At 38.9% G+C, this 27,418-nt stretch overlaps 1 protein-coding gene across 8 annotated transcripts in view; it reads left to right on the top strand.

Moving 5' to 3' along the window:
• The first annotated feature begins 501 nt into the window (after positions 1-501).
• AKAP9 (A-kinase anchoring protein 9) overlaps positions 502-27,418 on the top strand; it is a 114,464-nt gene continuing 87,547 nt past the window's right edge. For 6 of the 8 annotated variants that reach the window (XM_051802144.1, XM_051802143.1, XM_051802141.1 and 3 more), the window contains exons 1-2: positions 701-986; positions 26,907-27,164. In XM_051802144.1, coding sequence (XP_051658104.1) covers positions 939-986; positions 26,907-27,164 — 306 coding nt within the window. In that variant the 5' untranslated portion in view covers positions 701-938. Of the gene's footprint in view, positions 622-699; positions 987-26,906; positions 27,165-27,418 lie in introns of those variants that run through there. The other 2 variants (XM_051802148.1, XM_051802147.1) reach the window with 2 other exon arrangements.

Below are 27,418 nucleotides of genomic sequence, written 5' to 3'. Positions count from 1 at the left end.
TGCTACTAGCCTTGCAAGGCACACATTTAGTAGACTGTTAAATAATCCCAGAATATTGCTTTGTATTTGCTGGGGTATAGAAGTTGTATTAGCATTTAATTGCCACGTGCCATATTCCCCATCGTGATTTTAACACACTTCTCATAGCTCCTCTGGCACAAGGAGAGCATGCCAAGTAATTTAAACGGGAGCTACACATCCTTTGTTGTCATTGTTACACAGACTGCGGCACACGCTCGTGGAGCTTTGTTGCCGTATTGCCGAGCTTTAGATCGAGTTTTAGGAGCCCTGCAATTTAATGATACGCTCGCAGGAGCAAGAAAATCAGAACCGTCAGAATCAGCCTCGTAGCTGGATTCGCGGGCCAGCAGAACTCGGGCACTGTCTGTTCAGACCTCCGTGTCGCAGCCGCAGGGAGCGAGAGGCGCCCCGCGGGTGCGGTTCCTTTGTAGGCAGCGGGACCCCCGCCTCTCTGCCCGCCGGGCGCGGAGGGTGTGCGGGGGGTGTGGAGAGGGGTGTGCCCGCGGCCGTGTCCGCCGGTCCCCCGGCCTCGCCGCTGCCCTGCAGGGGGGCGGTCCCGCTCCTCCGGCGGCGGCTCCGGCGGGACCCGCCGATATCCAGGTGGGCGGGCGGGGGTCGCCGGCGGGCGAGGGCGCTCGGAGCGGCCGGGGCGAGGGGAGGAGGGACCGGCGGCGGGAGGAGGAGCGGCGGCCACACGTCACTTTCCCCGGCCGCGTGTTTACGTGGAGCCGAAGATGGCGGCGCCGGTGGCCCCGCCACGGCAGCTGTCGTCGCTGTGAGGCGGCACGGCACGGGACGGGACGGGACGGGACGGGACGGGACCGGACAGCGAGCTTGTGCGCCCCGGCTGAGGGGAGGGCGCGGGGCGAGCCCCTCCTCCTGTTACCGCTAACACCCTGCTGTCCCGCACAGACGCCATGGAGGACGAGGAGCGGCTGAAGAAGCTGGAGGCTGGGAAAGCCAAGGTAGGAGGAGGAGGAGGCGGCGGGGGTGTCAGGGCGGCAGGGAGGCAGCAGGGTGAGGACGGGGGCGGGTTGTCAGCGGGGCCGGCCGCGGTGCGGCGGCGGAGCGGGGCTGCGGCAGGGGCTTGGCGCGGGGCCCCGCCGCGAACAAAGCCGCGGGCGGAGCAGGCGCTTTGTGCCGCCCGCCCTGCGCACCCGCGCTCCCCGCCCTCCCGCCGGGCGGTGGGTGCGAGTGCCCGATACAGCAGCCCCCGACGGCGGGCACGCCACAGGTGCCCTCGCAGGACCGGGCGATGACAGCCCGGCCGGCCCCCGCGGCGGCGCCGGGCGGAGGAAGAGCCGAGGAGGGGGATTAACCTCCTTATCCTTCACACCCAAGGCGCGAATCCCGTTTGCCTCATAAGCCTGGGAAACCCTGTGAACCTTTAAGGAAGTTGTATAAAACTGACAGCTGTTCCTCAGTGTGGAGCTAATGCCGCGAGAGAGCCTTAGGAGACAGGGGATTAGCGGTGCCTCCAGTGGTGCGGAGGGCCGGGAATGCCGGGCAGTGCGTGAGTCACCTGCCGGCGCCGCCGCAGCCCCGGTGCCCGCACACCTGCGCTCGGCCGTCACCGCCCCGGGGCTGTCAGGCGGCTCAGACGGTGCCCTGCGGGCTTACCCGAGTGGTAATCGGGGAGCTTATCCTTCTGCTCTTTAAGCACGGCTCAGTACACACCGGCTGAACAGCGTTTCGCCTTCTGGGCAACAGACCAGTTACTATGCTTTAGGAGGACCTCTTTTTTACTTCAAAGAAAGCTTTGGTGTGGTCAGTGAGATAAGATAATTAATGGCATCGTAGGAAAATAAGATAAAATTAGTGTTTTGGCGTCAGGTATCATCCGTTTCCTTCCTGCAATCATTGCTAAATGATAAGAGTTCAGAAGTTGGCCGGTCATTCATGCTAAAGATATACATGTAACGTGGCAGGAGGTAATAGTACAGCAAAAAGAAGACAAGCTAAAGATGAAACTATGAAACAACATCATTGCCTTATTTATGTGGCTTATGGAAAAGAGCATATCATTCATCTGCAAAGTATGAATAGGTATTTTGCTGTATTAGGAAAAAATTAGTAACTTAATGTGTTTCTGTTTGGGCTCAAAACGTCTATTGGGAAATTCTCCTAGACAGAGCTGTGTGTTTGTAGAGGAAAACCTGTTCTTTAAACGCTTAGTGCAAGAATGGTGTTTGTACAACATTATGCAGTACTCCTAAAAGGCACTGGGACAAATTAAATCCTGGTGACAGTACATTCTGTCACACACAGATTGGCTAATTCTTCTGTGGAAAATTAGGCAGTAGTTCACAAGGAAAATGGTTGGAGTAGGTTTGGCATTATTATAAACCACAAAGAAGAATTTATCAAGAGAATTTAGATTTTTCTGTCCATGTTGGCTTGACACAGAAAACTAATGGCAATTACTGAAAATTGAACCAAAGGCTAGGACTCTAGCAGGAATTCAGTGGCCTCCTTCATACTTTGAGAAAAGACATGTACACACTTTACTAATTTGTTTTGCATTTTAAGACTATTGTCATAACTCTCACTATTGTTGTAGCCTTTTCTGCTTAAAACCCAATGATGTTCTTAAAAACCCAATGATGTTCAGTATTTGACTGAAGACTTTAGTATTCTATGTTTTTAAACATTTCCCATGGTTTAAGTAATTATCACTCATTACAAGTATATGTGATTTATGTGGGAAAAGACTATAAAAACGGTTAATTTTTCAGATTTTTCATTGGTGTTCTGTGTACCATTTACCCCTTCTTTTTACATGTGAATGATGTAACTAAACGTGCTGTAGAGTGGAGACTAGGTCACAATCTTCCAGTGGCAAGTCACTGGTAAAGGCAGAAAAGAAGAAATTGTGTTAGCAAAGAATGGAAGCAGGAGTTGCTCCTATAGCTGCTTTTCTCTTTTTCAAACACATTCACAAGTAGCATAATTAGTGCATCTCTTAAGATGCTTGGCTCCAGTGAATATTTTCTGAGAACTGTGGCAACAAGCATCCAGAAAACTTTTGAACCTAACCACTTGAGAATTGTTTAAATAAAATAGTTGAAAAATGTATTTAAGTATGTGTTGTTACTGTGCTAAGAGTGCAGATATTGCTATACTGCAAATACATTAAACCATCCACCTGAAATTATAAATTTTAAATGTAAATAAGGTGTTTCATAAACTTCAGGATGAATGTAGGTAATTGGGGTTATGGTAAACGAGCCTAGTAGATGCCATGAAGACAGCTGTGACATTGCTAATGGTGGCATCATTGTTCGAAATTGAGACTTGCATTCTTCTTTGGTTTGGTTTTGGTTTGGTTTTTTTTCTTGAAAGGTAGGTACTGCCAAATCTCAGTAGGTGCATATCAAACAATATGAACTTTCTGTAAAGCAACCATTTGGTTGTTTTCTCATCATAATGTCAAGTAGGCAAACTGTGGATTTTTGTTTTGTGTGATTTGATCTGCTTTTGAACTTTTTCTTGACGTCTTCCTAAGACACTGTCTCTCCACATAACTTTTACATAGAAGTGTAAAATGGATTTTCTGCAACTGGTTTCTTCTGAGTCCTCCTTTATTGTTACTGGAAATAAGAAGCTGCATTGTGAATCTTACCTTCATTGAATGGTGCTAAGTGTACTCAAGCCTGGCAGAATGGGTCTCAGTGTGAGCACACACAGCCTTTGCCAGTACATCATTTGAAAAATGGAATAAAAAGCTCTTGATGGAAGCTCACCAAGATTTGTGTTTACCTGGTGATTTTTGGAGACTATGCCAAGTCTGTATTGTGAAGCAGTTGCACCACATGTTGTTGTTCTGTCTGTTACAAGCCCAAAAAGGCAAGGGAGGCACAAAGTTAAAACCAGTAAATTATGTGTTCCTTTTTCCAGACCTGTAGTCATTCATTTTGTTTTGCTGCAAGGTAAATGTGCTGGATATTAACCCAGCCTCTATAAATGCCTGTCTCCCTCCCATTAAAATGATCTCTCTGTTTGTTTACAGAACTCTCTTCTCTCCAAACAGGCAATTTCTTCATCTTATATCATGGTGTGATTATGGTGGAGCAAGAAAAGTGTTTGTTAGAAAGGCCACTTAAGGGAAAGAGGGTTGACTGTGATGGAAGTTGGAAGGGAGAGGATGTGTGCCAGCAATAGAAATACAGATGCATGCTATTAGGTTGATCAGAGCCCTAAAACAAAGTGACATTAGAAATCAATCATATATGTTTTTTGCCTTGCTAAGGAAATTCTGTAATATTGTTGATGGTCTCAAATAGTGTAGATGTATCTGGCCTTAAAAAAGACTACAGAAGATGGTGGTTGAAGAACTTGATATGATATTTATGTGGACACATACTATGTGTGCATGCCTGCATGTATCAGTTTCCGTGGAAATCTCATCTAACATTGCAGAGGATACTATTTATGGTAGTTGGCTTGGGTATTTTAATTTCATGTATTTATTTAGCAGCTTAGGAGCTGGCTTTTCTTATCAGGATGTGGCACCATTTTGATCAACTTTCAAAACTATACAGAGTAATTTTCTATGTTCAGAATAAAATCATCAGTGATTATATTCCCTTGTAAGAAAATGGCTGAGGGTATTTTGATGTAAAGCTTTTGAAACTTATAAAAATATTTTGATTTAATTTATCCTCACACAGACACACATGAAAGGCACAGCTATTATAACTGGTAAAATTGAGATGAAGCTATCAATAGCAAGTTTTATGGAATGATCCATTTTACAGTACTGAAATTTGGTTTGCAAAGTATTTAAATATGTGTTTAAATTTCTGTTGAGCAAAGGGCACACTCCTTAGCTGTGTGGGAGGAGTGAACAAGGGAAAAACAGTAACATGCTTTGTAAATTCTCCCAGGTTGGTCTAGGATTTCTGTTCTAAGGTTAGAAAGGCATAATTTAATGTCTTTTCAAAGCTTCTATGTATGTTTGCAATACATGGTTGCACTGTTCAAAGAAACTATGTCATTGTTGGAGAAGCTTAAGAAATTAGGGAATTGGTTTAGTTAAACACTCGAGCATAGAATAAGCAGTGTTACTGCTTTTGATCTATACCAGAGAATTACTGAGCAGATGGAACAGTGAAGTTGGTTTGGGAAGCTCTAATGACACTCAATGGACAAGTACTACAGGTTGTATAACTAGTTGGAGAAGTTATCTTGACAAATTGAATAGTAAAAAGAAATAATTGCATATTTTGTGATCTGGTCATGCATGTAAATATTTCAGGCGGCTGAAGATGAAAATGATATGTACTATTAAAATAGCATTGTCTAAGAGTCTGGGAATGTTTGCTCTTTACATGCTACTCTTTTGAGGGTAGAAAAAGATTTTGCCTGCTCATCACAAGTCTATGGGACCAGATGGGATCCATCTAGGGTGATGAGGGAGCCAGCAGAAGAGCTTTCCAAGCGGCTCTCCATCATCTACCAACAGTCCTGGCTCACTGTGGAGGTCCCAGGTGATTGGAAGTTGGCAAATGTCATGCCAATCCACAAGAAGGGCTGCAAGGAGGACCCAGGAAACTACAGGCCCGTCAGCCTGACCTCAGTGCCTGGCAAGATTATGGAGCAGATCATCCTCAGTGCAATCACACAGCACCTACAGAATGGACAAGGGATCAGACCCAGCCAGCACAGGTTTAGGAAGGGCAGGTACTGTCTGACCAACATGATCTCCTTTTATGACCAGGTGACCTACCTGGTGGATGAGGGGAAGGCTGTGGATGTGTCTATCTGGATTTCAGCAAAGCCTTCGACACCATCTCCCACAGCATACTCCTGAAAAAGCTGGCAGCCCAGGGCTTGGATAGGAGCACTCTGTGCTGGGGTAGGAACTGGTTGGAGGGCCAGGCCCAGAGAGTGGTGGGGAACAGGGCTGCATCCAGTTGGTGACTGGTCACTAGTGGTGTCCCCCAGGGATCAGTGTTGGACCCAGTTCTATTTAATATCTTTATTGATGATCTGGATGAGGGAATTGAGTCCAGCATTAGCAAATTTTCAGATGACACCAAGCTGGGGCGGGGGGCGTGTTGATCAGCTGGAAGGCAGGAGGGCTCTTCAGAGGGACCTGGACAAGCTGGAGAGATGGTCTGATTCCAGTGGGATGAGGTTCAACAAGGCCAAGTGCCGGGTCCTGCACTTTGACCACAACAACCCCCTGCAGCACTACAGCCTGGGGACAGAGTGGCTGGAGAGAAGCCAGGCAGAAAGGGACCTGGGAGTTTGGATCAACAGGAAGCTGAACATGAGCCAGCAGTGTGCCCAGGTGGCACACTTCCCTGATCCTGCTGGCCACACTGTTCCTGATACAGGCCAGGATGCCATTGGCCTTCTTGGCCACCTGTACTCAGTGCTCGTGAGGCCACAGCTGGAGTGCTGTGTCCAGTTCTGGGCCCCTCAGTTCAGGAAGGATATTGAGGTGCTGGAACAGGTCCAAAGAAAAGCAACGAGGCTGGTGAAGGGATTCGAGCACAAGTCCTATGAGGAGAGGCTGAGGTAGCTGGGGTTGTTTAGCCTGGAGAAGAGGAGGCTTCAGGGGAGACCTCATTACTCTATAACTACCTGAAAGGGGGTTGTAGCCAGGTGGGCATCGGTCTCTGCTCCTGGCAACCAGCAATAGGACAAGAGGGCATGGTCTTAAGCTGTGCCAGAAGAGGTTTAGGTTGAATATTAGGAAAAAATTTTTTACAGGGAGAGTATTTAGATATTGGAATGGGCTGCCCAGGGAGGTGGTGGACTCACTGTCCCTGGAGGTTTTTAAGATGAGACTGGATGTGGCACTTAGTGCCATGGTCTGGTTCATGGTGGTGTTGGATCAAGGGTTGGACTGGATGATCTCGGAGGTCTTTTCCAACCCGGTTGATTCTATGATCTCTGGCCTCTTCACACTGAGCAGTTTTGGAATTCTCAAGGAAAGGTGTTGATTTGGGTTTTTTTGAAATAAAATACTCAAGCAAAGCATAGAATAGTTATGTGAAACAGTGATTAAAGCTCTAATTTAAAACTCCCATAAGAACTCAAAATATAGACTGTAAAACATGGTCCTTTTAAGCTCCCTGTAATTTATGTGAAAAGGAAAAAAAGCGGTATCTCAGTGGTTCTTAAGAGTTTTTCATCACAGAAGTCAAATTAAATAGATCTAAATGTTATATTTAATTAGAGAGCTGGGCTACTAAGACATCATCTTCTGATTTCAAGTGTAAACAGTTCATTTTGCTTATTCTCTGTCTGCCTCAAATAACTTGAACAAAACTCATTAGACAAAATCAAGGAAACAAGAATTTCCCTTTTAGTCTGCATTTTCTTAGTCTTCTTTTCTCTTAAAATAAGAAGTCATATTTGCCATATCACGAAGTGTTTATTTCATCATAAAGCCCTAGTCATTGCCGTCACTCTTCATAAATTATGGAGGAAAGCAGCTTTTTGAGTTAAAAGTTCACAGAATGGGAGTCATGCTGAGCTATATTTGAAGATACTGATGTGTATTAGTGGACAGGAGAGGAAGCAATTGGATCTCTTAAGAGTTTCCTGGACAAGTGTGGGTGAGTTTTGGCTCAACAGAGCCTAATCTCTTTGTTTGTAACAAAGCAGGAGAGTGCAGTGAAACTATGAAAAAATGCTATAATGAAGAACATTTTATTTGAAGAAACCCTTTTTCTTGCACGGGAAGATCCTTATAAACCTGTATCTAATTCCTAGGCATTCCTCTGTTGTATTGCTTAGCTATTTTTTTTTGTAGGGCCTTCTGAACTTGTGGATTTTGGCTTCTCTTCTTTTACAGGCTTCAATCTACTCTCATTTGCATCTCTGTCAATTTTAAATGCAAATAATAGAAGGTATGTGGAATTGCCTGTGTATAGTTTGATTATGAACATGACTAAGCTTAAAACTGATTTTTGTCTTGCAGAGGAAGTTGCAGATACAGGGACTGAACAGCACCTTACAGAGAAAACGTGGTTTTAAAACTGTTTGAGTAAAAGCAGATAGAGCAGAAATTGAGTAGAAGTGAGAAACAAAGTGTGAGGTGTTTAGCTTGTTGTCCATGTATTTGTTTTTGTTCAAAACAGTGGATATCTTCATTTTATTGTAGAAAAAGAATTTTTATACATTTGAGATGTATATAACTTTTATCTAGATAATTGATTGCTACTGAAGTGGTACATAAGCTTGGATGAGAGATCCAACAGAAAGGTTATCTGTGAAACCATTTTCAAGACACCTTCTGTAGCAGAAAAATTGGTACGACTAGGCTAATTTTTCCTTTGAGGGTAATAGAACTGCCAGCTCTTTGCAGTTTACTCATTGTTCTTTTTTTGCTTTGAAAAAATAAAAAGAAAGTTATATTTTTTTTGTCACGTGTTCAAGTTTTTTGTAGACTCTATTGGGTCTTTGTAAATAAAAAAATAGTACTTGAGTTGAAATTTAGGATTTCAAATCTCTTTTCAGTTGGCACTACTAGAACTCTTCCTGTTTCCAAGTGTGTTCTCTGGTTTTTTTCCATATCCGTGTTTTGATCTCCATTTCCCTCATTTCAGAGATCTGTTCTTGCTTTAATACAGAGTTTGATTATCAATTTTAAAGGTATATTGATAATAATATTTTTGTTCAAAGCTTTAAAGTAGCTGTCTACCTTACAATAGTGATGCAAGGTAGAATGAGCTCAAACTCATTTCTTCTGAGAATGCAGAGAAATATCACTTCAGATAACCTTTGTTATTTTGCCAGTTTAGCGAGAATTGTTCTTTAATCCAAGAAGCCCGTGAATTTCACATTAATTTCATCATATAGAGAACTGTCAACACAGTATTGTTAGTAGCCCTGCAAAAGCAAGGAATTGCATTGTAAAAATGCAGTTTAAAATTGCTCCTTGCGTAAGGAAAAGGAATTACGAAAATGAAAGCACAGAGTTTCTCTTTGCCTACTTGCAGGACTTTCTTCATTTTAGCACTAGTCTCTCCCTCATTTCTATGGTCTGCTTTCCAACTACTTATTTTTTTAGTCTGGGTGTTGCAATAGCAAAACAGAGATGACTGCAATATTTGTTTCCCTCAGTTATAACAGATTTTAGACAAGTTTATTTGTTTATACTGATTTGGAAATCAGCTTGATCAGCACCACAAATTCTTTCTAAAGAACTTTCAGTAAAGTGTATCTGATACTCCAGGGGAAGCACATTGGACCTTTTGGCATATGTAGGTGTTGCCAGAAAATCCTGTGGGTTTTTTCCCCATAGAAAATACCGAAACAACAGATTGCTTTTAAATATTGATGTACAAAGGTATTAACTGCAGAATAATGTGTGGTTACTCTAGCATTTTAGAGTTCGGAATAGGGAAAAATCTGATGGAAATGAGGACAAAAGAAAAAGTAGGTTGTCCTACTTATATTGCAATATAAGATTATATAGGAGTAACACAATTGTTGGGAATCCTAATTTATGGAGTGGAAGCTCTGACTTAAATATCTGCCCTATAGAGAGGGATTTCAAGGTATTTCTCTCTATTTGTTTCAAAATAATTTTGTTACTAATGCAACCTAATATGTCATTTTGAATTTGAAAAGATAAATACACCACAGTTCACTGAAACACAGCTGATAATTGCAGTCTTTTGACTGCCATACTGAAACATAAAGTAGATGTTGAATTTTATGACGATGAGACATATTCTGTTGACTGTGAAGTGCTGGCATGCCATATCACGTTGATGGTCCTGGTGTTCCTGTTTCTTGAAAGAAACAATAATCTTCATTTTCACATGATTTCTTGAGAAGCCAACATTTTATATTATAAACTACCTTTCCTACAACCAGTGGACAAAAGACAGAGGAATGAATAAAAATGTTAAGATTTCTTAGAATTCTTAGTTTCTTGGAAGTATGGAGTCGGTTCTCCTGCTTCCCTCCTCTTCTGAAAAGGAGCCCCAACAGGCTTCCAGATGGAACAAATTCAATAGTTGTCAGCTGAGCAAAAGGATGTGAGACTCTGGAAACCTAACACTAAGTTTGGGATAGTGGGGGAGTGATCAAATCACAGTTGTAACAACCCTAAGTTGTAGCATCATCACAAAACAAAGAAGAGATGGTCTTTTGGAGCATGCTTTTAAATCTCACAACATGAAGAAATTTTAAGATTCTCCACAATTGGAGATAATAATGTTAAAGAGAATATATAGCATTTTTGTGATATTTTCAGAGGAAAGCCTAGATTTGAAAACTACTGCCATGGCAAAAAGACAGCATATCTCTAAAACTGCAATAGCAAGCAAAAGATCCAGGAAGATTGGTGGAGTTGAAGAGATGGAGTAGATGGCATCCTGGGACTGAGTATGTTTCTGTGCAAATATTGATAAAATAGGTGTTCCAGAGAATAAGCAGTGTAAATTGCACAAGATTTGATTCAAATCTGACTTCACTGGTAGGCTGTTATCCCTTCATCCTGGTTTTATTTGCTAAACTTTTTACTTGTCATCAAACTCTTCTCTCAGAAGAAAACTCCAGTATCCAACCAGAAAACAAGGGGAAAATATTTAAATATTCCTGAATCCATTTAGATTGCCTAAGGGAGGTATAAAATTTAACATTAAAACCATACATTTGCATAGATAGATAGATAGATAAATATATATATCTATATATATAAATGTATATTGAGAACATATGTTTTCAATTAAAAGGTGTATAGGAGAAATGGCTTACTATTACAGGTAACAATGCTAAGAAAACCCTATCTTGGTATGTTCAGTCATACACTCTCTTGACTAGCCTAGTTTGCTATGTTAAAAGAAATAAGGGAAGTCCTGATACAAGACTCCTCAAAGAGGGATGTGTTAGATTTTCTTCATTATTTGGAATATATTCCTGGAATTCAATTTAGCTTTATTCAGAAAAAAAAAAAGTCCACTGGCAAGTCTGCAGTTTTGTGAGCAGTATCAGTGTCTTTGTGAGTTCGCTTTTCTCATTATTCAGAAGCATGTAAAAAGTAATAAAAGCCTGTCAAAATGGTACAAGCCTGTCAAGCCTTGCACACTGAGCGTGAAATTCATGCAGTTGGTTCTCTCCTTATGTCTGCTCTGCTTCTTGCAGAGCTGTCTCTCACAAGCTGCAGAGTTCGGGGGCTTTATTCTCACTCTGTTCAGTCCCACATGGTATGAATTAATGTAAAAGTGGCATAAACAATGTGGGAAAGTGATGAAGCACAACTGAGTTTGACTTGTTCTACAGTATTTTACAATTTATTAAAAAAAGATCAAACCCCAAAAACATTTTTTAAAATGAAAATTTAAGCTTTGTTCAGTTTCTATACAGAGTTGAAGCACAGAGATGGCCAGAATGCCTATGAACAATCTCCTTAAAATGTATTGAAATTCTCCAAACTACTTTTGAAAACTCAACACAATGTGTGTGAAAAGATTGCATTGACAACTGGATGGAAATCATCACATTGCTTCGGTTTATTAACAAGGAGTGGCTGTTAGTTCCTGCTCAGCTTAAACTGAATTCAAACTATTGATCTGTATCTGAACAGTTGACTGTCTTCTTGCCAAAGATGTAACCTCTCAGACTCTTTGTCAGTTCCTTTGTCTACTTGAAAAAAATTATAATCTTCTGCTCATTATTAAAAAGTCTTATTTAGATGTTGTCTGTTCATTCTAAAGGTACCTTTTTCTTTCAGACTTCTTGGTTAATGAGAAATTAACTCTTCAGATCTTGCTGTACCTTAATATATTCTCTCTACCTGTAAAGGGTTTTTTCTCAATTTTTGATCTTTAAATATCTCTGCCATAGCTGCATTTTTACTAAAGAGGACACAGTGTGGAGGGAAAAAATCTAGGGGTATGCTACATAAATACAACTAAATTGGTTTCCTCTTGGAAGGAAATGTTAAATTTACATGAATCGGCAATATAAGCAGTACGTAGAGTTTCAAAGTAAACTGATAGTCGATGCTTTTTCTAGCATCAAAAAATAGTCTCTTCAGCCCTTTTCAGCCAATATCTAATAAACTCTTCTTCCTTATTTAATATATAGACTAAGTGCTCTAGAAATGGTAGGTTTTTTAAGTTAATTAATTCTAATTTGCATTTCATTATTTCCAGTGTGTTGTGGAAGAATGAGCTATGGGACCTGGAATAAAATATTGATTAGGATCCCACAGGAAGCAGCAGTTGCCTGCTATGGTTTTCTTTAGACGTATCAGGATTTTTGTTGTAGGATTCTGATCAGTATTCATGATTTTTGAGAAGCAGCTGATTACCCCCAACCTTGGCCCCCTGGAAGCTACACTGATGCTTGATAATACACTGTAACCAAGGCTGCAGTCATCAGTAAGACTCTGCATATATTAGAGAGTCTCAAAAGACTGGCAAAGATTGCTCTTTGAACAGAACAGACTTCTCTAAATGAATTGTCAACATTTAGGTCCTTGGGGATCTGCACAACTGTTAATACGAAACCACCTTTAGGTAACTAGCACTGATCCAAGCAGAACTTACTGAAAGTGTTAAAATTTTTGATACTGTTTGACATGGTCTTATAAGCAAACTAAAGACTTGGTCTAGGTACAACCATCATTTCCTGGCTACAACCAAATAAAAAACTGTACTAAGCATTATTTGTTTTAATGGCTTACTGTCAAAGTAGGTGGTCTTTCAGTCTTTCACAAAGCCTATGTCACTCAGTATTTACATTATTAGTGGTGGAAAGAATGTGTGGGTATATGTAGACAGTACTAAACTGAAGTAGATGGCAAACACAGTGAAGAGACTTAGAATTCAAAATGATCTGGTACAAAAGGACACAGTAGCAACACTTGAGCGGTTTTTTTGCCTCTTTGATGATAAAGGCTGTCCTTGGGCTTCCCAGGTCCCTGAGTTTAATGGCAGAATCGGAGGAGCGAAAGCATTATCTACTGTACAGAAGGTCGAGCTGAGGACCAGTTCAGTAATTTTGATGTATACACATTTACGGCACTGTCAGCATCCTGCAGAAGTTGGATGCTGCTGTTACAAGGCTGTTTCTTTCCTCATCTTTAAAAGGTCATTGTCATTAGAGATTTCAAATTAAGCAGGGGAAAAAAAGCAAACATCAGATCCATCTTCAAGGAGGGTGAGAAGGAGGATCTGGGGATCTACTGGAAAGTCAACCTGGCCACAGTCTCTAGGAGGATTATTTCAGATCCTCCTGGAATCCATATTGAGGCATATGAAGGGCAAGAGCATAAATGGAATTTATCAAAGGCAAGTCAGTTATCTTCTATGGTGAACTGAGTGTCTGAGCAGATGGGGACATTGTTTACCTCGACATTAGGAAGGCATTTGATGTGATCTCTTACAGGTGATTTGTAACTAAGCTGGAGATAGGTGGCTTGGGCAGGTGGACTGCAAGGTGGGAAGAAAATTATCTGGACTGCTATGCTCGGACTGTTGAAGCAAAGCCCAGCTGATGGCCTGTAATGTTCCTCTGGTGTTGAAACCATGGCTGATACTGTTTGATGTTTTTTAAATGAGCTGCAGAATAGGAAGGAGTGTACCTTCAGCATGTTCACGGATGAGACCGTTAGGGAGAGCGGTTACTGGATTGAAGTGAGGGCTTCTTTTCAGAAAGACTTTGACAGTCTGAAAAAGCAAGGAAATAATTAGATACAAATTCATTCTTCCCAAGCAACTGCAATAAGATATTCCTTTTTGTTGGGAGAATGACATTCAAATAATCCATTTCACAGAGCCAGAATAGACCCAACATAAAGGTAATTTAGGAAAATACAAATAAGTATGTATTCAGTAGTTTAGTACTATACTACATCCTAAGGAGCTGGGCTAATCTGTGCAACAAAAGTGTTATATAAAAACTGCACTTTTTTTGGATGTAATGCAGTATGATGACTAGCAATTAAGATAACTTATGAAAGTGTCTCACTCTTTCCGTGCTCCCTAAAATAAGTCTGTATTTTTGAGTGTTGTCTTCATCTACTTGGTTTGGGGAAGGACATCTTTTTAATTTGAACCATAATGTCTATGTAGCTCTATCTGTGTGAGGAAAATGGGTTTCAAGTATTTTATTAGGAATCCACTTGAAGTAATGTACAGAATGCTATAAAACAGGTGAAAGTATATTTATTCTGGTGATTTTTCCCCAGTTGAAAACATAAACATTTTCCTTATAGTTATTTCTTAAATAAATGCATGTAAACCAAAATATAAACCAGTCTGGTAATATTCAAAATCAAATAGTGCAAGGAATTTGTATTTAGGATACTGGTATTAGAAACATAACTATCATTACTTTCCTTCTTGAAACTTTATACTTTTATAATTTTTTTGTATTTTTATTTGTATTTTTTATAGTTTAATGTTAATAGTTCAGTCTTTGTAAAAATGAAAAGTGTCAACCTTAACTTTTAAACATGTAAGACAATTAATAAGCAGAATAAAGTGTCTGCAGAATAAAGTTTACATATAAACTTGCAGATTCCCAGTGATTTGATTGACAAGCACTGTGTGAAGTTCCTGGCAACCATTGCTTTTGCATACTTTTGTATTTTTGTTGTTGGCTTCTAACTGGCAGGCACAGATGGCCATAGATTGTGATTTTTGTGTGTTTCTGAATTAGGGTATTTATATGGTATTTTAAATTTCATTGTATAAATATGTGTTATCTACTCTATATGGATTTTTATATTAAGTGCTAAATTGGAGTGTGGGATTTTTGGAGCCAACTATTTTTTTTGTTAATAATAAGAAATTATTCTGTACCCAGCTAATAATTAGAACATTTGTTCTCAAGTAACTTCTCATTAAGCAGTCAGTGTTATTTTGTGGTGTTTAATGGAACTTCGCAAAAAAAAAGAAGCTTTTTAAAGTTTTTCTTGAAAAAGGATTCATCAGATTTGACACTATCAAGCCTTTATCTTGGTGATAATGAAGAATATTCTACTACAATGTCAGAATTGGTTGTTTCATTGGTATTAAAGTCTTAAGGTCATAAAGTATTTAGGACTGCTCTAACCTAGAGTTTAAAATGCTTTTAGAGAAACCCTGTGAACTTCTCTTTGAAGGATCAGGCTTGTTCTGCCCAATCCATGAAGTTCAGTGTCCTGTATAACTTTTTTCTCCCTCAGATTCCTCGTAAAAATGAGGAGTAAACTCTGTGTTCTAGGATGTGATAAATTGCATTTGGACATGGTTAATAAGAAGAAAAATTATATTTGAGGAGAAAAATTACTAAATATTAGATATGAAAATAATTTTTTATTTTACCAGAACAAAACTCTGCTCTTTCGATCTATTATTACTGAAACTTAGATTGAAGTTTAGCATTAATTTGGGCACAAGGAAAAGATAGATTTAACTTTTTCAGTGCCCCATAGTTTCAGGAATGTTTTCGTACAGTTTTGAAGAAGGGCAGCATGTGAAGAAAATTAAGGAACAAGGCAGAGATTTATTAACTGTTTGACTGCTTGTAGTATTTGAGGACATAGTTTCATTGCTTTTTAGACTATACCTATCCTGAAAGACATTTCTTTTTACTTGAACCTTTTTTAAGACCTAAATGTAGTGGAATGAACATGCTTAATGCTTAACTGTGTTACTGCGTTGCAGTTGTTTTCTTAAAATAAATTGTTATCCTGTAAGAACTCTGAGGGATTAATTAAAGGCGTCTCCAGCTGTTGATTCAACTATATTTAGTTACATAGCTTATACCACTATATGCTTGTTAAAGAACAGGTGTTAAAACAGTTGCTTTAAGAAGAAATAGAGTGAAGTTACTACATAAGCAATGCTCAGATTGTTAGTAAGTTTATTTTTGTGACACAGAAGGGAGCATACTTACTGACACGTGTCTGATGACTCTCTTGCTTTCCAAAAATTAAAGTTCTGAACAGATTAATGTGTTAATGCCTATATTTAACCACTAAGTTGCTACTATGCTGTGAAACATGTTTGTTGGTGTTTTTTTTGAAGCTCAGCTAAAGCTTGTTATCTGTAAAAGTCCATTACTTCTACCTGTATTTCTCTTTCTTGTTGTGTGGGGCATATTCATATATGTGGTTTGTTTAAGTAATTCATTGTGAACAGTTCATGAAGTATGGTTCTGCAGGTAGGAATGACAAAAATTGATCCTTGTTACTCACTTGACAGTAATAGGTCTGTAGAAGTCAACTGCAGTAAGTGTAAAGCCTAACACTACAGTTTCGTTGAATCGAATACAATATTGAAAGAATAAAGCACATGTAAAACTGGAAGCTACTACACAGTTTTAATACTTAAGTAGCCTGGGGACCATCTCTTTTTGGTCCTCTGTTCAGGAGGGCAGTATCTGACTTTTACTTCAGAAGAGAGCTTGTTTCACAAGGCTCATTTCATCAGGAATTGAGTGGGAGAAAAGTACTTAAAATCTTAACCACAGTTGTAATTTTACAACCCTACAAAAAATGTCAATGCAGAAGCTTGAAAAAAGAGTTCATCTTTATGAAATATTGTACTAATTATGGCTTCTGTCTAATGATTGTTCTGCCAAGTGTATTTTGTTGGCATTACTTTAATCTGTCCCAGAGACTTTGAGGTGTGATAACTTTTGCAAGTCTCAGGCCTTTTTGTTTGTTTCTTTGTGTGTTTTCTTTTGTTTTGCCTTTATCTTCATGTGATCAGATTTATTGAGCACAAGCTTTGTCTTGGTTGTTCTGTATACCTTTGACCAGTGGAGATACATGGCAATTTACTTTCCATTTGGTTGGTGTCACGTGTAGCATGTGTACACTACCTCATTTAGTCTACTACATGCCACCAGTGGCTTAATTTTATTAGTTATTCTTAAGTTCTAGCACAATATTTGGCAGCTTTTCATTAAGGTGAAGGGGGATCATGTTGTTACACATCAAGACTATGATAGGTAAGGTTGTGTCTCCTTTATTTATTATTCTGTCTGTCATAGCCTCCACCAGTTATTGTTCAGCTGTTAAGTGTTGCTAAGATATGATCATTTGATATCTTGACTTAAATCACCAGAGATCAAATTGCCTGTTCACTTCCTGAAGTCTGTCTTTTGTTTGTATCAGCAAAACATATCACATCCGGTGTTTTCATTTGGTAGGAAAGTGATACTAAAATAGTGTAAACTCTCACATACACTTTAAAAAGAACCTATCACTTTATAGAACCTCATCTACATTTACATCCTGCTTAGGGTCCTGCACTTCACTGAGCTTACTGTCCTTGCATGGATGTCAGAGCTGAAGTTATCTACTGCCGTATGTGGATACCAAAACACCCCAGAAAAGTGCCTAAAGATAAATATTGATACATTCGTTTCTAACGGACTGTGAGATAACATGTTCATACAGTCCAATGAACAGTGCTGTAACTGTGTGGAAAGCAGCTAATGCTTTCAGAGTATCTAAATCTAATCTTAAGATTCATTTTCAAGAATGAATTAGTATACAAACCCATCTTCTGGGCAAATTTTCAAAACACTTTCATGAGATGTGAGGAACGGCATGACAAAGCAGCGAAGTTTTCCATTTCAAAGAACTGGTGGAGATCATATGACTCCTTAAAAACTAGCAGTTTAGCAAAGTAGTACAACTTTTTTTCCTCATTCTTCTAGAAGATTAAAATATAACTGAAACATTTGTATCTCCTTTATTAAAATTCATTTGACAGAATTTTAGCTCCGACCTGGAATTTATTGGCTATAGAAGTTGGGTTATTTTAGAAAGGCTAAGAGAAGAGAGTAGAGGGGGAAACATTTTTCTTAAACATATTCGAGAATCCATTTGTTAGCATTGTGATACATCCTTCTCCTTCCATAACTTCCTACCAAAAATTTATTCAAAAGATTTTAGGACATTTAAGGCTGACTTTGTGCCATGGGGTTTTTTCAGCCTAGCTAAAGAACATTTCAGGATCCAGTTTTTAATTGGTGTTAATAAACCTAGTGGAATAGGAGTGTGTTTCTGTCAGTGCATAACTCTTTTTGCCTTCCCCTTCTTACCCAGCCTTTGAAACTCTGGGCAAAGGCAAAGGATAGATGGTGTCTTTTGAGACAATTGGTGACCTTCATCACTTAATGGAGAGTAAAGAAGGCTCTGTTTTATGTCAGATCCCTTTGCCTTGCTGGCCAAAGACTTCCTAATGTTTCAGGCTTCAAGTATGGATGATCTGTGTGTTTTTAGAGAGCAGCATGAAACAAGCTTCTGCTGCCCTCTCATTTTTGTCACTAACAGCTTGGCCCAATCCATTTATTTTCCTCTTCGCTTCGGGGACATATGGTACCAATGTGGGTCAGATGTTTTTTTCACCCTCTACATCAGCAGAGGCATTCAATGTGAGAAGAGTAAAGTTAAAAGTAGATAGGAACAATATATAAATCATGTCTGTAGAAGCAGTTTAGTTAAGACACCAGCTGAGCAATTTTTTTTTAGAAGATAGTTTGAGGCATTGCATTTCTTGAAGCAGTCCAGCATTGAAATGTGCTTGGTGTACTTGTGTCAGTCATTGTAACCTGACTTGAGGGAATTTTCATACACTTAACTTCCATTCCTTGTCCAGAAAATAACCCAACTGTAATGAACTTAGCTGCTCCTAGATCTGTTCCTATTTAAACTCTTGGGACAGGGAAGAGCAGACCAGATCAGAACCACACTAATTCTGAGGCTTTCCAGCTCACAGTGCCATCTGGAGGGGTTCATTCAAGTTCAGCACCCTTGGTTATTAGCACTGCCAACAGTACTCTAACTTGATAGAGGCTGCTAAAAGAATTGCCCAAGGTGCTGTTCTTCTCATCCCGTGTTGACCTTCGTGGTACTTCAGCTATAAATGTAAATTGTGGTGGTCCCATTGGTTTTCTTCAGACTACTGCAAGTACTGCCTCTGAAACTGAAAGACTCACAAGTTTGTATTTAGGCGGAGACTATAGCACTTCTTTGGAAACTTTCATAGTCTTATTGTCATCCTGTAATACTCTGAGCCACTGAAGTCTCTATAAGGGGAGACATTCTATAGTCTTGCTCTAGCTATTTGGGAAAATCTGGCTATGAATGCAACCTAAAAATGAGATCTGAAGTACCTCGTTCCTGGGTGATTTCTTGTTCATTCAGCCTAATGTTTCCCATTTAGTAAATTCAGCATCTGTTGAATGGAAGAAATAAAGGTCCACTTGGCTCAACAGATAAGCAGATTGAAACTTGCAAAGAACATTAATTCTTCACTTAGAGATTGGATTTTCAGCTATGTGACATAATAGGTATTTGCAGTTTTTATCTCAGGATTTGAAAAGAGTTGTGATACTCTCCTATTTGTTGATTAGCAGACTAGAATAGAATTGGTAGACTTCACTAGAAAGATGTCTGTTTATCCTCTGTGCTTGAGAATTTTTCATTTGCCTCACTGTGTTATCATTTTCTTAGTATAGGCATCAGGACTCTAAGAAACAGGCAGCACTATAAATTTGCCTACATGTGGAGTTAGTGCTTTCACAACACAACCCTCAGTGTTTACACCTTTTGAGAATATGACAAAAAGTGACAAAGTGCTACTTTCTTCTCTAATACAGTTACCAGTTAACTGTTCAGCACCTCTTAGGGGACAGACTGTCAAGCTTTTACAGAACTTGGTGGCCTAACAGCAAATGAGTCTTAAAGAGCCTAGGCGAGATTTACTGCCTAAATCTCAGTGTTGCTGTCTCCCAGACTCTTTTCCTTATCTCTTGTGAGGGCCTCTTATCTGCTGCTGTGAAACATAAAAATGTGACTGTATATTGGAATCACAAAACCAGGTAATGACTGAGAGAGAGATTATGGCAGGTATTTTTTCAGTTATCCAGGGTAAGGTCGGATAGATAAGCTTAAACCACAGCAAATATCCAGCTTCTGAACAATGTCAAAATTTCAAATTCAGGTTGGCCTTTTTGCTTTGTCACTATCAGCTTGCAAAACACCCAGGTCAAGATTTTGTGGGATGTATATGTGCTTAATAAATGATCAAAACAAATCCCACCTCAGGGCCCTGCTTTTTCTTCTTTATGTTTCACTGAAAGCCTTTGTAGGAATTATTGCTTACCTATGGTCAAGGGGAGTAGTGACCTATCATTACTAGAGCAGGTGTTTCTTAAATTAATCCTTCACCTTTTAAGACAAGGTGTCAGTCTGTCTTAGTCTACACATTTTGGTTTCACTGTCACTCTCAATAATCTTTCAGAATTTATACTTTATTATCATTCAGTGATGAGTATTAGGAACATTACGACTGGAAAAGCCTGAGCCTTTCTATCACAAGACTGCTTATGATCTTCCATGAGTTTCATGATATATCTGAATGTTATCATGTACTTGCAGCCAGAGTCTGTCTGATTCTGGCACATATAGTTATCACCAGTACAGTACAGTTTGCCACAATGCATGTTGTACTTTCAGATGCAGCTTGCAGCAGACTCTTTAGCATTCACAATATATGCAGACTAAATATACCTTTCTGAGACAAATTTGTGGCTTTTGTGTTGGTGGCAAATCTGAAGCAACACTTGACAAAGAATACTTTTTCCTTCCCTCCGTGTGCTCAGTTGCAGATGCTGCAGCTGTGGAGAATCTGCTAGATTGAAAGTTTAAGATATGTTTTCTGCAGTTAAACACATCTGCATTGAAGCGCTGAAGCCCGGATTTGTTTGTTAGGCTCCCTGAGCTTTTTTCCATTGTATTGTGGGACAGATTCTCAAATAACAAATGGTATTATTACCAAATCCTTTTTACAAAACATGGAGTCTTTTTAGTCATTCAGTAAGTCATCATCATCATCATGGCCAGTCTACGTGAACGAAGATTTGGGAAAGGCCTTTACCCTTCGAGCCTGCGCAGTGGATTTTTTAGGTGAGACACAGTGTGCGCTGAACTGAGCCCACCCTTTAATCCTGAGGTTCATCTGCCGGGGCTGAGCGAGCTCGGACGGTGGCAGCGAGGTCCTCAGGACGTAGGTTTGTTTAGAGTGACCTTCTCTTAGATGGATGGCCTGACGAGCTCCATCTGCCTGGGGGAGTTCCCTGACTGGGAATCGAACCCCGAGCCGCAGCGGTGAGAGCGCCACATCCTAACTACTAGACCACCAGGGGGCCCCCATTCAGTGAGTAGTGAATTGCAAAACTGGTGTACAGGTAGTTGGATTTGTAACTTAGTCATTTACTGTGGCAGGCATTGAGAGTCATTTCAAAGTTTGATGGTTTCTCTTCGTTGCTGCCAGGGAGGGCATGCTGCTTTCTCATGGTTAGCTTTGTTGGTTAACTCTCAGGTCATCTTCAGCAGAGCTACACACCACCTCAGTCAGTTCCCATCTGTTACTGCAGTGTGGGATAATTCCATCCCAGGTGCAGGACTTGATGTTTATTTTTATTAAATCACGTGCAGTTCTTGTTGGCTTAGTCCTCCAGCATGTTGAGGTCTCTCTATATGATGGTTCTTCCTTCTGGTGTGTCTGTCTTTCGTGTTTGTTGTGATTCATGAACTTGGTTAAGGTGCATTCAAATTCATCATCCAGATTATCTATAAAGATACTAAATATTATAGGTCTGTCAGTTTTACTTTTAGCTATTAACCACTGCTTTTAGCTAGAGACCAGAAGATTCAGAAGTCCATGTCTGTTTACATAAGATGAGTGATCTAAAGATGGCCTGGTCCAGCACAGAACATTTTTCACTGGATACAAGACTGTTTGAGAACTTCTGATAAAGAACAAGTCCCCTTCTGTGAGTTGGATACATTCATCTGAAGTTTAAGGAGTATCTGGAACCTCTTTTGAAGTTATAGTAGTTAAGAAATGCATGATGTAGATTAGATCTCTGTTCATACTTTTATTGTACTGTGTAGAAATGAAAAGAATAATGACTTGCCTGTAGCAGCTTCTCTGAGTTTCCTTTTTGTTGTCAATCTGTAAGTTTGCCACTCATCCTTCTTTACTTGTTCTTTAAATGAGAATAAAAATAGAGATTTTGTACTCAAGAGGAACTGTGAGAGGTGAACAGAGGTGAAGCAGGTGAACACACTCTTTCTGTAAGAGGTGCCTATGCAGCACTGAATTTGAGATGTGTGTGTGTTTTTAGAAAGTTAAAGTTTGAATCCAATAATGTTTGTGTACAGGTACATCAAGTATGACTGCACAGCTATACTTGTACAGGATGTACTACCTATAAATTTCTTATCTTAACAATTAAAAGTTGTTTTTTAAACAGTAGCTGCAGCAAATATTGTCTATCTTATTTCATAACATCCTTCTTTGGATGCACTGAGAAATTTAAATTCTTGTTAACTGTAATACCTTTGAAAATGAGACTATCCAGATCTATTACTTGGTCTGAGAATGTTAAGGAATAATAAGCATTCACAAAGCAGCATCCAGTTTTAAATGGCACTTAGTGTGTTTCTGTTTTAAAAAGTCTTTAAGCATGTGAAATAAAAATATAGCTATTCATGCTTTATAAATGTAGCTTCTTTGATTTCCATGGGTTTTTTCCAGTATTTTCTTCTGCTGGTATATGGACAGTGATTAAATGTTGCAACTTCTGTTCAAATTTTTTTTTTTAAGTGCTTAAGAGGAGATTGAGTTTTGCATTCCGTTTGGAGCCAAATTTTATTTTAACATAGACTTTTACTATAGAAATAGTTCAGTTAGACCATATTTGAAATTAATCGATGGACAGTGTAACCCAGCAAACTAGATTGCTGGCAGAAGTGCCAAGGATTAGAATCTGCTGAAGGTAGCTCAATAGATAAATAATGTTCCTGTTGTAATTATAGCAGTACATGAGCTATCATAAGTGGCACAGTTTACACAACTAATCCCCTCCATTCTGCAAGTTAGTTCCCTTCAAGAGTAGAACCTAATAGCAGTTGATTCTCTTCTGCTTTTCTGACTCTCTAGTTTGAGGATGTTGGCATTTAAAAATGAAGATAATGTTGGTCTGTAATTTTGATTCAGTCTGTGATGTGGGACTGGGGCCAGTGTGTTGTTTTGGGATTCATGAATAGAAAGAAGTTATAATTAGAACCAGATAAATACATATATCCTCTAAATTCCCAAGTTCTTCTATTTAATTGTTATTTTATTCTGGGAAATGATTTTGAAAAGTATACCCATTACCAATCTGCATGCTGCTCTATTGTAGTCTGGTGACTTTCAGTAAGTGTTTTTCTGTTTATAAGAGTCAACATGTCTTATGCAGAGAATTTAGTGCTAACATTCATTTCCCATTTTCCAAACTGATAGAAAGCTGAGCAGCTATTGTAAATGGCACCTCTGGAAATCTGAAAATAAACATGTAATTATTCGTGCGCAATTTTATTGTAGCTTTTTATGCATTAAAAGGAAAGAAACATAGTTTCATTCTCAGAGTTTAGCTTAAAACTTCAGTCTATTTATTATACTTAAGAATGTCATTGTACACTGGGTTTGATAGAAATATTTCAGACAATAAACATAGACTCCATAATTTAATTTTTTTAAATGCTATGAAGTGGACATGCCTGTTTTCAAGAGGATTGCTTTTTTGCCTCTGAGCTGGGAATTGCGAGTTGTTAGTTAATTTAGTTGCAAAAGCTGAGAGTCAAGGAGGAAAATTAGTTGTTTTTCACTATTGAAAAACACTGATGGAGTTTTTGACAGGGTTCAGTATTGCTTTCAGGATCCAAGCAAGGTTTTATCAGCATGATGGGAGAAGCTAGAGACAATGTGCTGGCAGATAGGTGAATAGTGATAAAAGACACTCTAGACTGGTTTTCAGATGTGCTAAAAGCTATGGTAAAGTTGGATCATGGCTATTCTCCCAATACTTTCCCAGAGAAAGGTGCTCGTTCTCTGTCACTCCTTGGAAGCATATCAATGCAGAGAGCCTATTCTGAGTTGTCCTTCAGCTTCTATTTTTTTGGATCCTTCCTCCTCCATGGGTACCTCCTGTGTTTGCATACTTGCTTGCTTTACATGCTCTTCCTTGCAACTTTTGCAACTTTCTGTAACTTGACAGAGACTTGACATTGAATTGTTTCAAAACTGCAGATTCAGAACTGACTGAAGCAGCTTTAAGTTCCCCACAGGCTTAGTTCTGGCATAATCAAGCTGATGTGCCGGGAAGACAGGATTACACATTGTATCAGTGTGTATTTTTTTCATGTTTTGTTCACACTGGAAAATATATTTTTTTCTAGAAATACAAAATATGGAAATACCTTTCTGTTTAATTGAAAGTTTTATTTCTAAAAAATTTGTTTTTCTTGGCTCCCGTGACTGCTGGCAGACTTTTTCCTTCTTGTCATTGAAACATAGATAGATCCTCAACTCTAGTTCATGAGAAGGAATTCGATATTTGAGACTCCCCTCTTTTGGTGTGAGCATCACAGAATGTATTTAGTCAGCACAGCTTTTTTCTCTCATTTCTACTTTTAAAAATCTAATTTAAAATGTGAATTTAAAGTTACGTTGCGTTAGTAGCGTAACAGTTTTGTGTATGCTTGAACGTGTGGGGTAAAAAGTGCTACAATTTGTGCATGCATCCATCACTAATAGTGCAGTTGTTTCCAAAGTAGTAGATGCTCATGCAGAGGTTTGAGAACCTGTGTAATACAAAAACGTAACATGCTCACTTTCCCGTGCGTTTATCTTTCATGTGTGCCCATCTTCATTGGTGTTTAAACAGAAAAAAAAAAGTCTGCTTATAACTGCCATGGTAGATTTTAATCTGCTAATTCTGAAGAAGTGAAAGTCGACAACTTAATTTTGAAAGGAGAGAAATCTGGCGTGCCCAGATGCCTCAGTTAAAATATGCAAAATACTTGAAGAGGGACAAGGAGTAATTCACTTGTCCTTGAGCTACACATCTAATTTTGTAGACAAATAAAGACTGTAAAGCTGCTTTAAAAAAGCCAACTTAACTTACCATTACAGAAGGTTTCAATCAAGTTGGGAAAGAGAGTTCTTGACCAGTGGCACTACATGTCATTCATTATTTAAAAATAAAAAGTAAAAAAAGCAGAATCTCTTTGTAGTTACACTTGAAGTCGGGTTGTCTGCTTTCTGTCTTTGGGCATTTGAACAAATTCTGCTTGTCTTTTGGATAAACTGAAAATATTTTGTTGAGATAAATTTAGAGTTTTAGGAGAATTTAGAATGTCCTAAGGAGACAACTGAAACCTTCACCCTTCCCATTTTTGAGAAGCTAAATCTCTGTTTAGTTGGGTTTTGGGGTTTTTTGGTTGGTTGGTTGGTTGGTTGTTTCTGTTTCTTTCTCTTAAACTTTGAAGTAGGAGGAAACTATCCTTTCTTTTCCTGTTCAGAATTTTTGGATTTAATAGATTTTTGATGAAATAATGTAAGATGCCTATTTTAAAAATAGAAAAAAAAATCATGAAGTTGAACTAATTAGAGAAGTAGTAGGGAGGAGGTAAGTATTAAATACTTAGGTGAGCATATTTGGCTCAGCAAATCTTCAGGTCCTCCTCCTGTAAACAGAGCAGGAGCCATATGCCAAGCTGTCAGTCGTTAAAAAGGAAGAGGAGGCTGAAGAAACCCACAAAGAAATACAAATCAAGGGACAAAAGCATAAACCAGCCACAAGACAGAATGGATCTGTCGATGCATTTATTTAGATTGGGGCTCCTCATCTCTCTTGGGGCCAGATGAGAACCAGAGAGCACTTCAAGTGACAGCTTGCACTGTAACCAAACGGAGACTGGGAAAGGGGATCCGTGTGCCCTGCTTAGCTTGTGTGTTCCTGAAGAAGTTGGATGGAAACCTGGTTTTCTCGATTGGTGAATATCATGAGCAAACATGCTATCTTTTCTATATATTTTTCTTAAAATTGCATCATATTTTAAAAAACCCATGATATTTGGATATTAGTTGATGTTAAAAGTTTAAAGCTTTAGCATCTCTATTTGTATGCTTTACATTGGAGATACATTTATAAAACATATTGTAACACTTAATCTTGGATTCTTCAATTGGAAAGTAATGATTCTTGTTTTCAGATTATATTGATAGAATCTATTTAATTTTGAATGTTAATTGGTAAAACCTGACATGTTTGTTTTTCTTATTTGAACAGAAATTCTGTTCTTGTTAAGAAAAAATATTTTAAATGGATTTTCTTGTGTAAACCACTGTAAAGTGATTAAAAGTGATAAGCTCTTCAAAAGGCAATGTCTTACAGTATTTGAATAGCTTACATACTAATTGGTTTTTAAACTGTGTGCCTGGCTCACCTGTGACTTCTTGTTCTTCAGCATGTTTTGCTACAAGGTAGTGTGTCTTGTAATCTGCTCACTGTTTGGTTTTGGACTATTCCCTCATTATGTATTTTGCTATTTTGCTATTTCTTTATGATGTTTTCAATAACTTGATCTGCTTTCTGACTTGTAACTTTTGGAAAAAAACCTTAATATGATACTTGCTGGAAGACAGGTTTGCTTTTGTCTGTCTCTGGAATAAAAATTAAAAAGAATTTCTGTAAATTAATTTTCAGGTTACTATAAAATTGAAAGATGAGATTAGAGGTTATTTCATTACATTTGTTCTTTATAATGACATTTGTACCTTTACCTCGGAATATTTTGATTTCTAGATATCAATCTGTGGAACAGTAACTTGCTAGTATGAAACTAAGAAGGAATTTGTTAATATATTGTTGGTTTACTTTTAAGATATTTAAAGCAAACCATGTAAATGGAAAAATAATCTGTCTCACATATGGAGCATTAACTTCCAACTTGTTTGCAGTAGTGATTAGTTTGAAGCTTTATGTAGAATAGCAGCTAAGCCTTTATAGAGGATGTCATTACTAATAAGAGGAAAACTTTCACTTTTAACAAGATTGTGTCTTCTGTTCAGCTTGCCCAGTTTAGGCAGCGGAAGGCGCAAACTGATGGTCAAAATGGATCAAAGAAGCAGAAAAAGAAGAAGAAAACAGCAAACGTCAAAGATGAAGAATCAATACAAGATGGGATTGAGACCGATCGATCTCGAGGTGATGAAATCTCCACATGCAGCAGCCGAAGGGGAGCAGCAGCTGCTACTGCTGACTTTGCTATTATCAGGACTTTGCATAGTGGAGAAATTATCAAACACAGCCAGGCTTACACCATTGAGGTAAGTTTGTTTTGACCTATAAAAAAATCACTTTTGGGGGGGTGTAAAATAATCCATTAATTTTGAGACTGAGAATAAAGGAATTGGATGAGATTTTGGGCATTATTTCCTTGCCTCTTCTGTCTGACCTTAGTATGTTCAGAGCAGTTTGTAGCTGCCTGCTGGCAGTCATGTTTTTTATTGTAGTCAGTGTTGTATAGATTATGGAAAATTTGTTGGTACTACTGTACTCCTTAAATTTGTTGGTACTACTG

This window comes from Manacus candei, unplaced genomic scaffold, assembly GCF_025592945.1.
Source record: "Manacus candei isolate 608988 ecotype Guabito, Panama unplaced genomic scaffold, ASM2559294v1 h1tg000056l, whole genome shotgun sequence".
Taxonomy (NCBI): domain Eukaryota; kingdom Metazoa; phylum Chordata; class Aves; order Passeriformes; family Pipridae; genus Manacus; species Manacus candei.
This window is presented reverse-complemented; position numbering and strand designations above follow the sequence as displayed.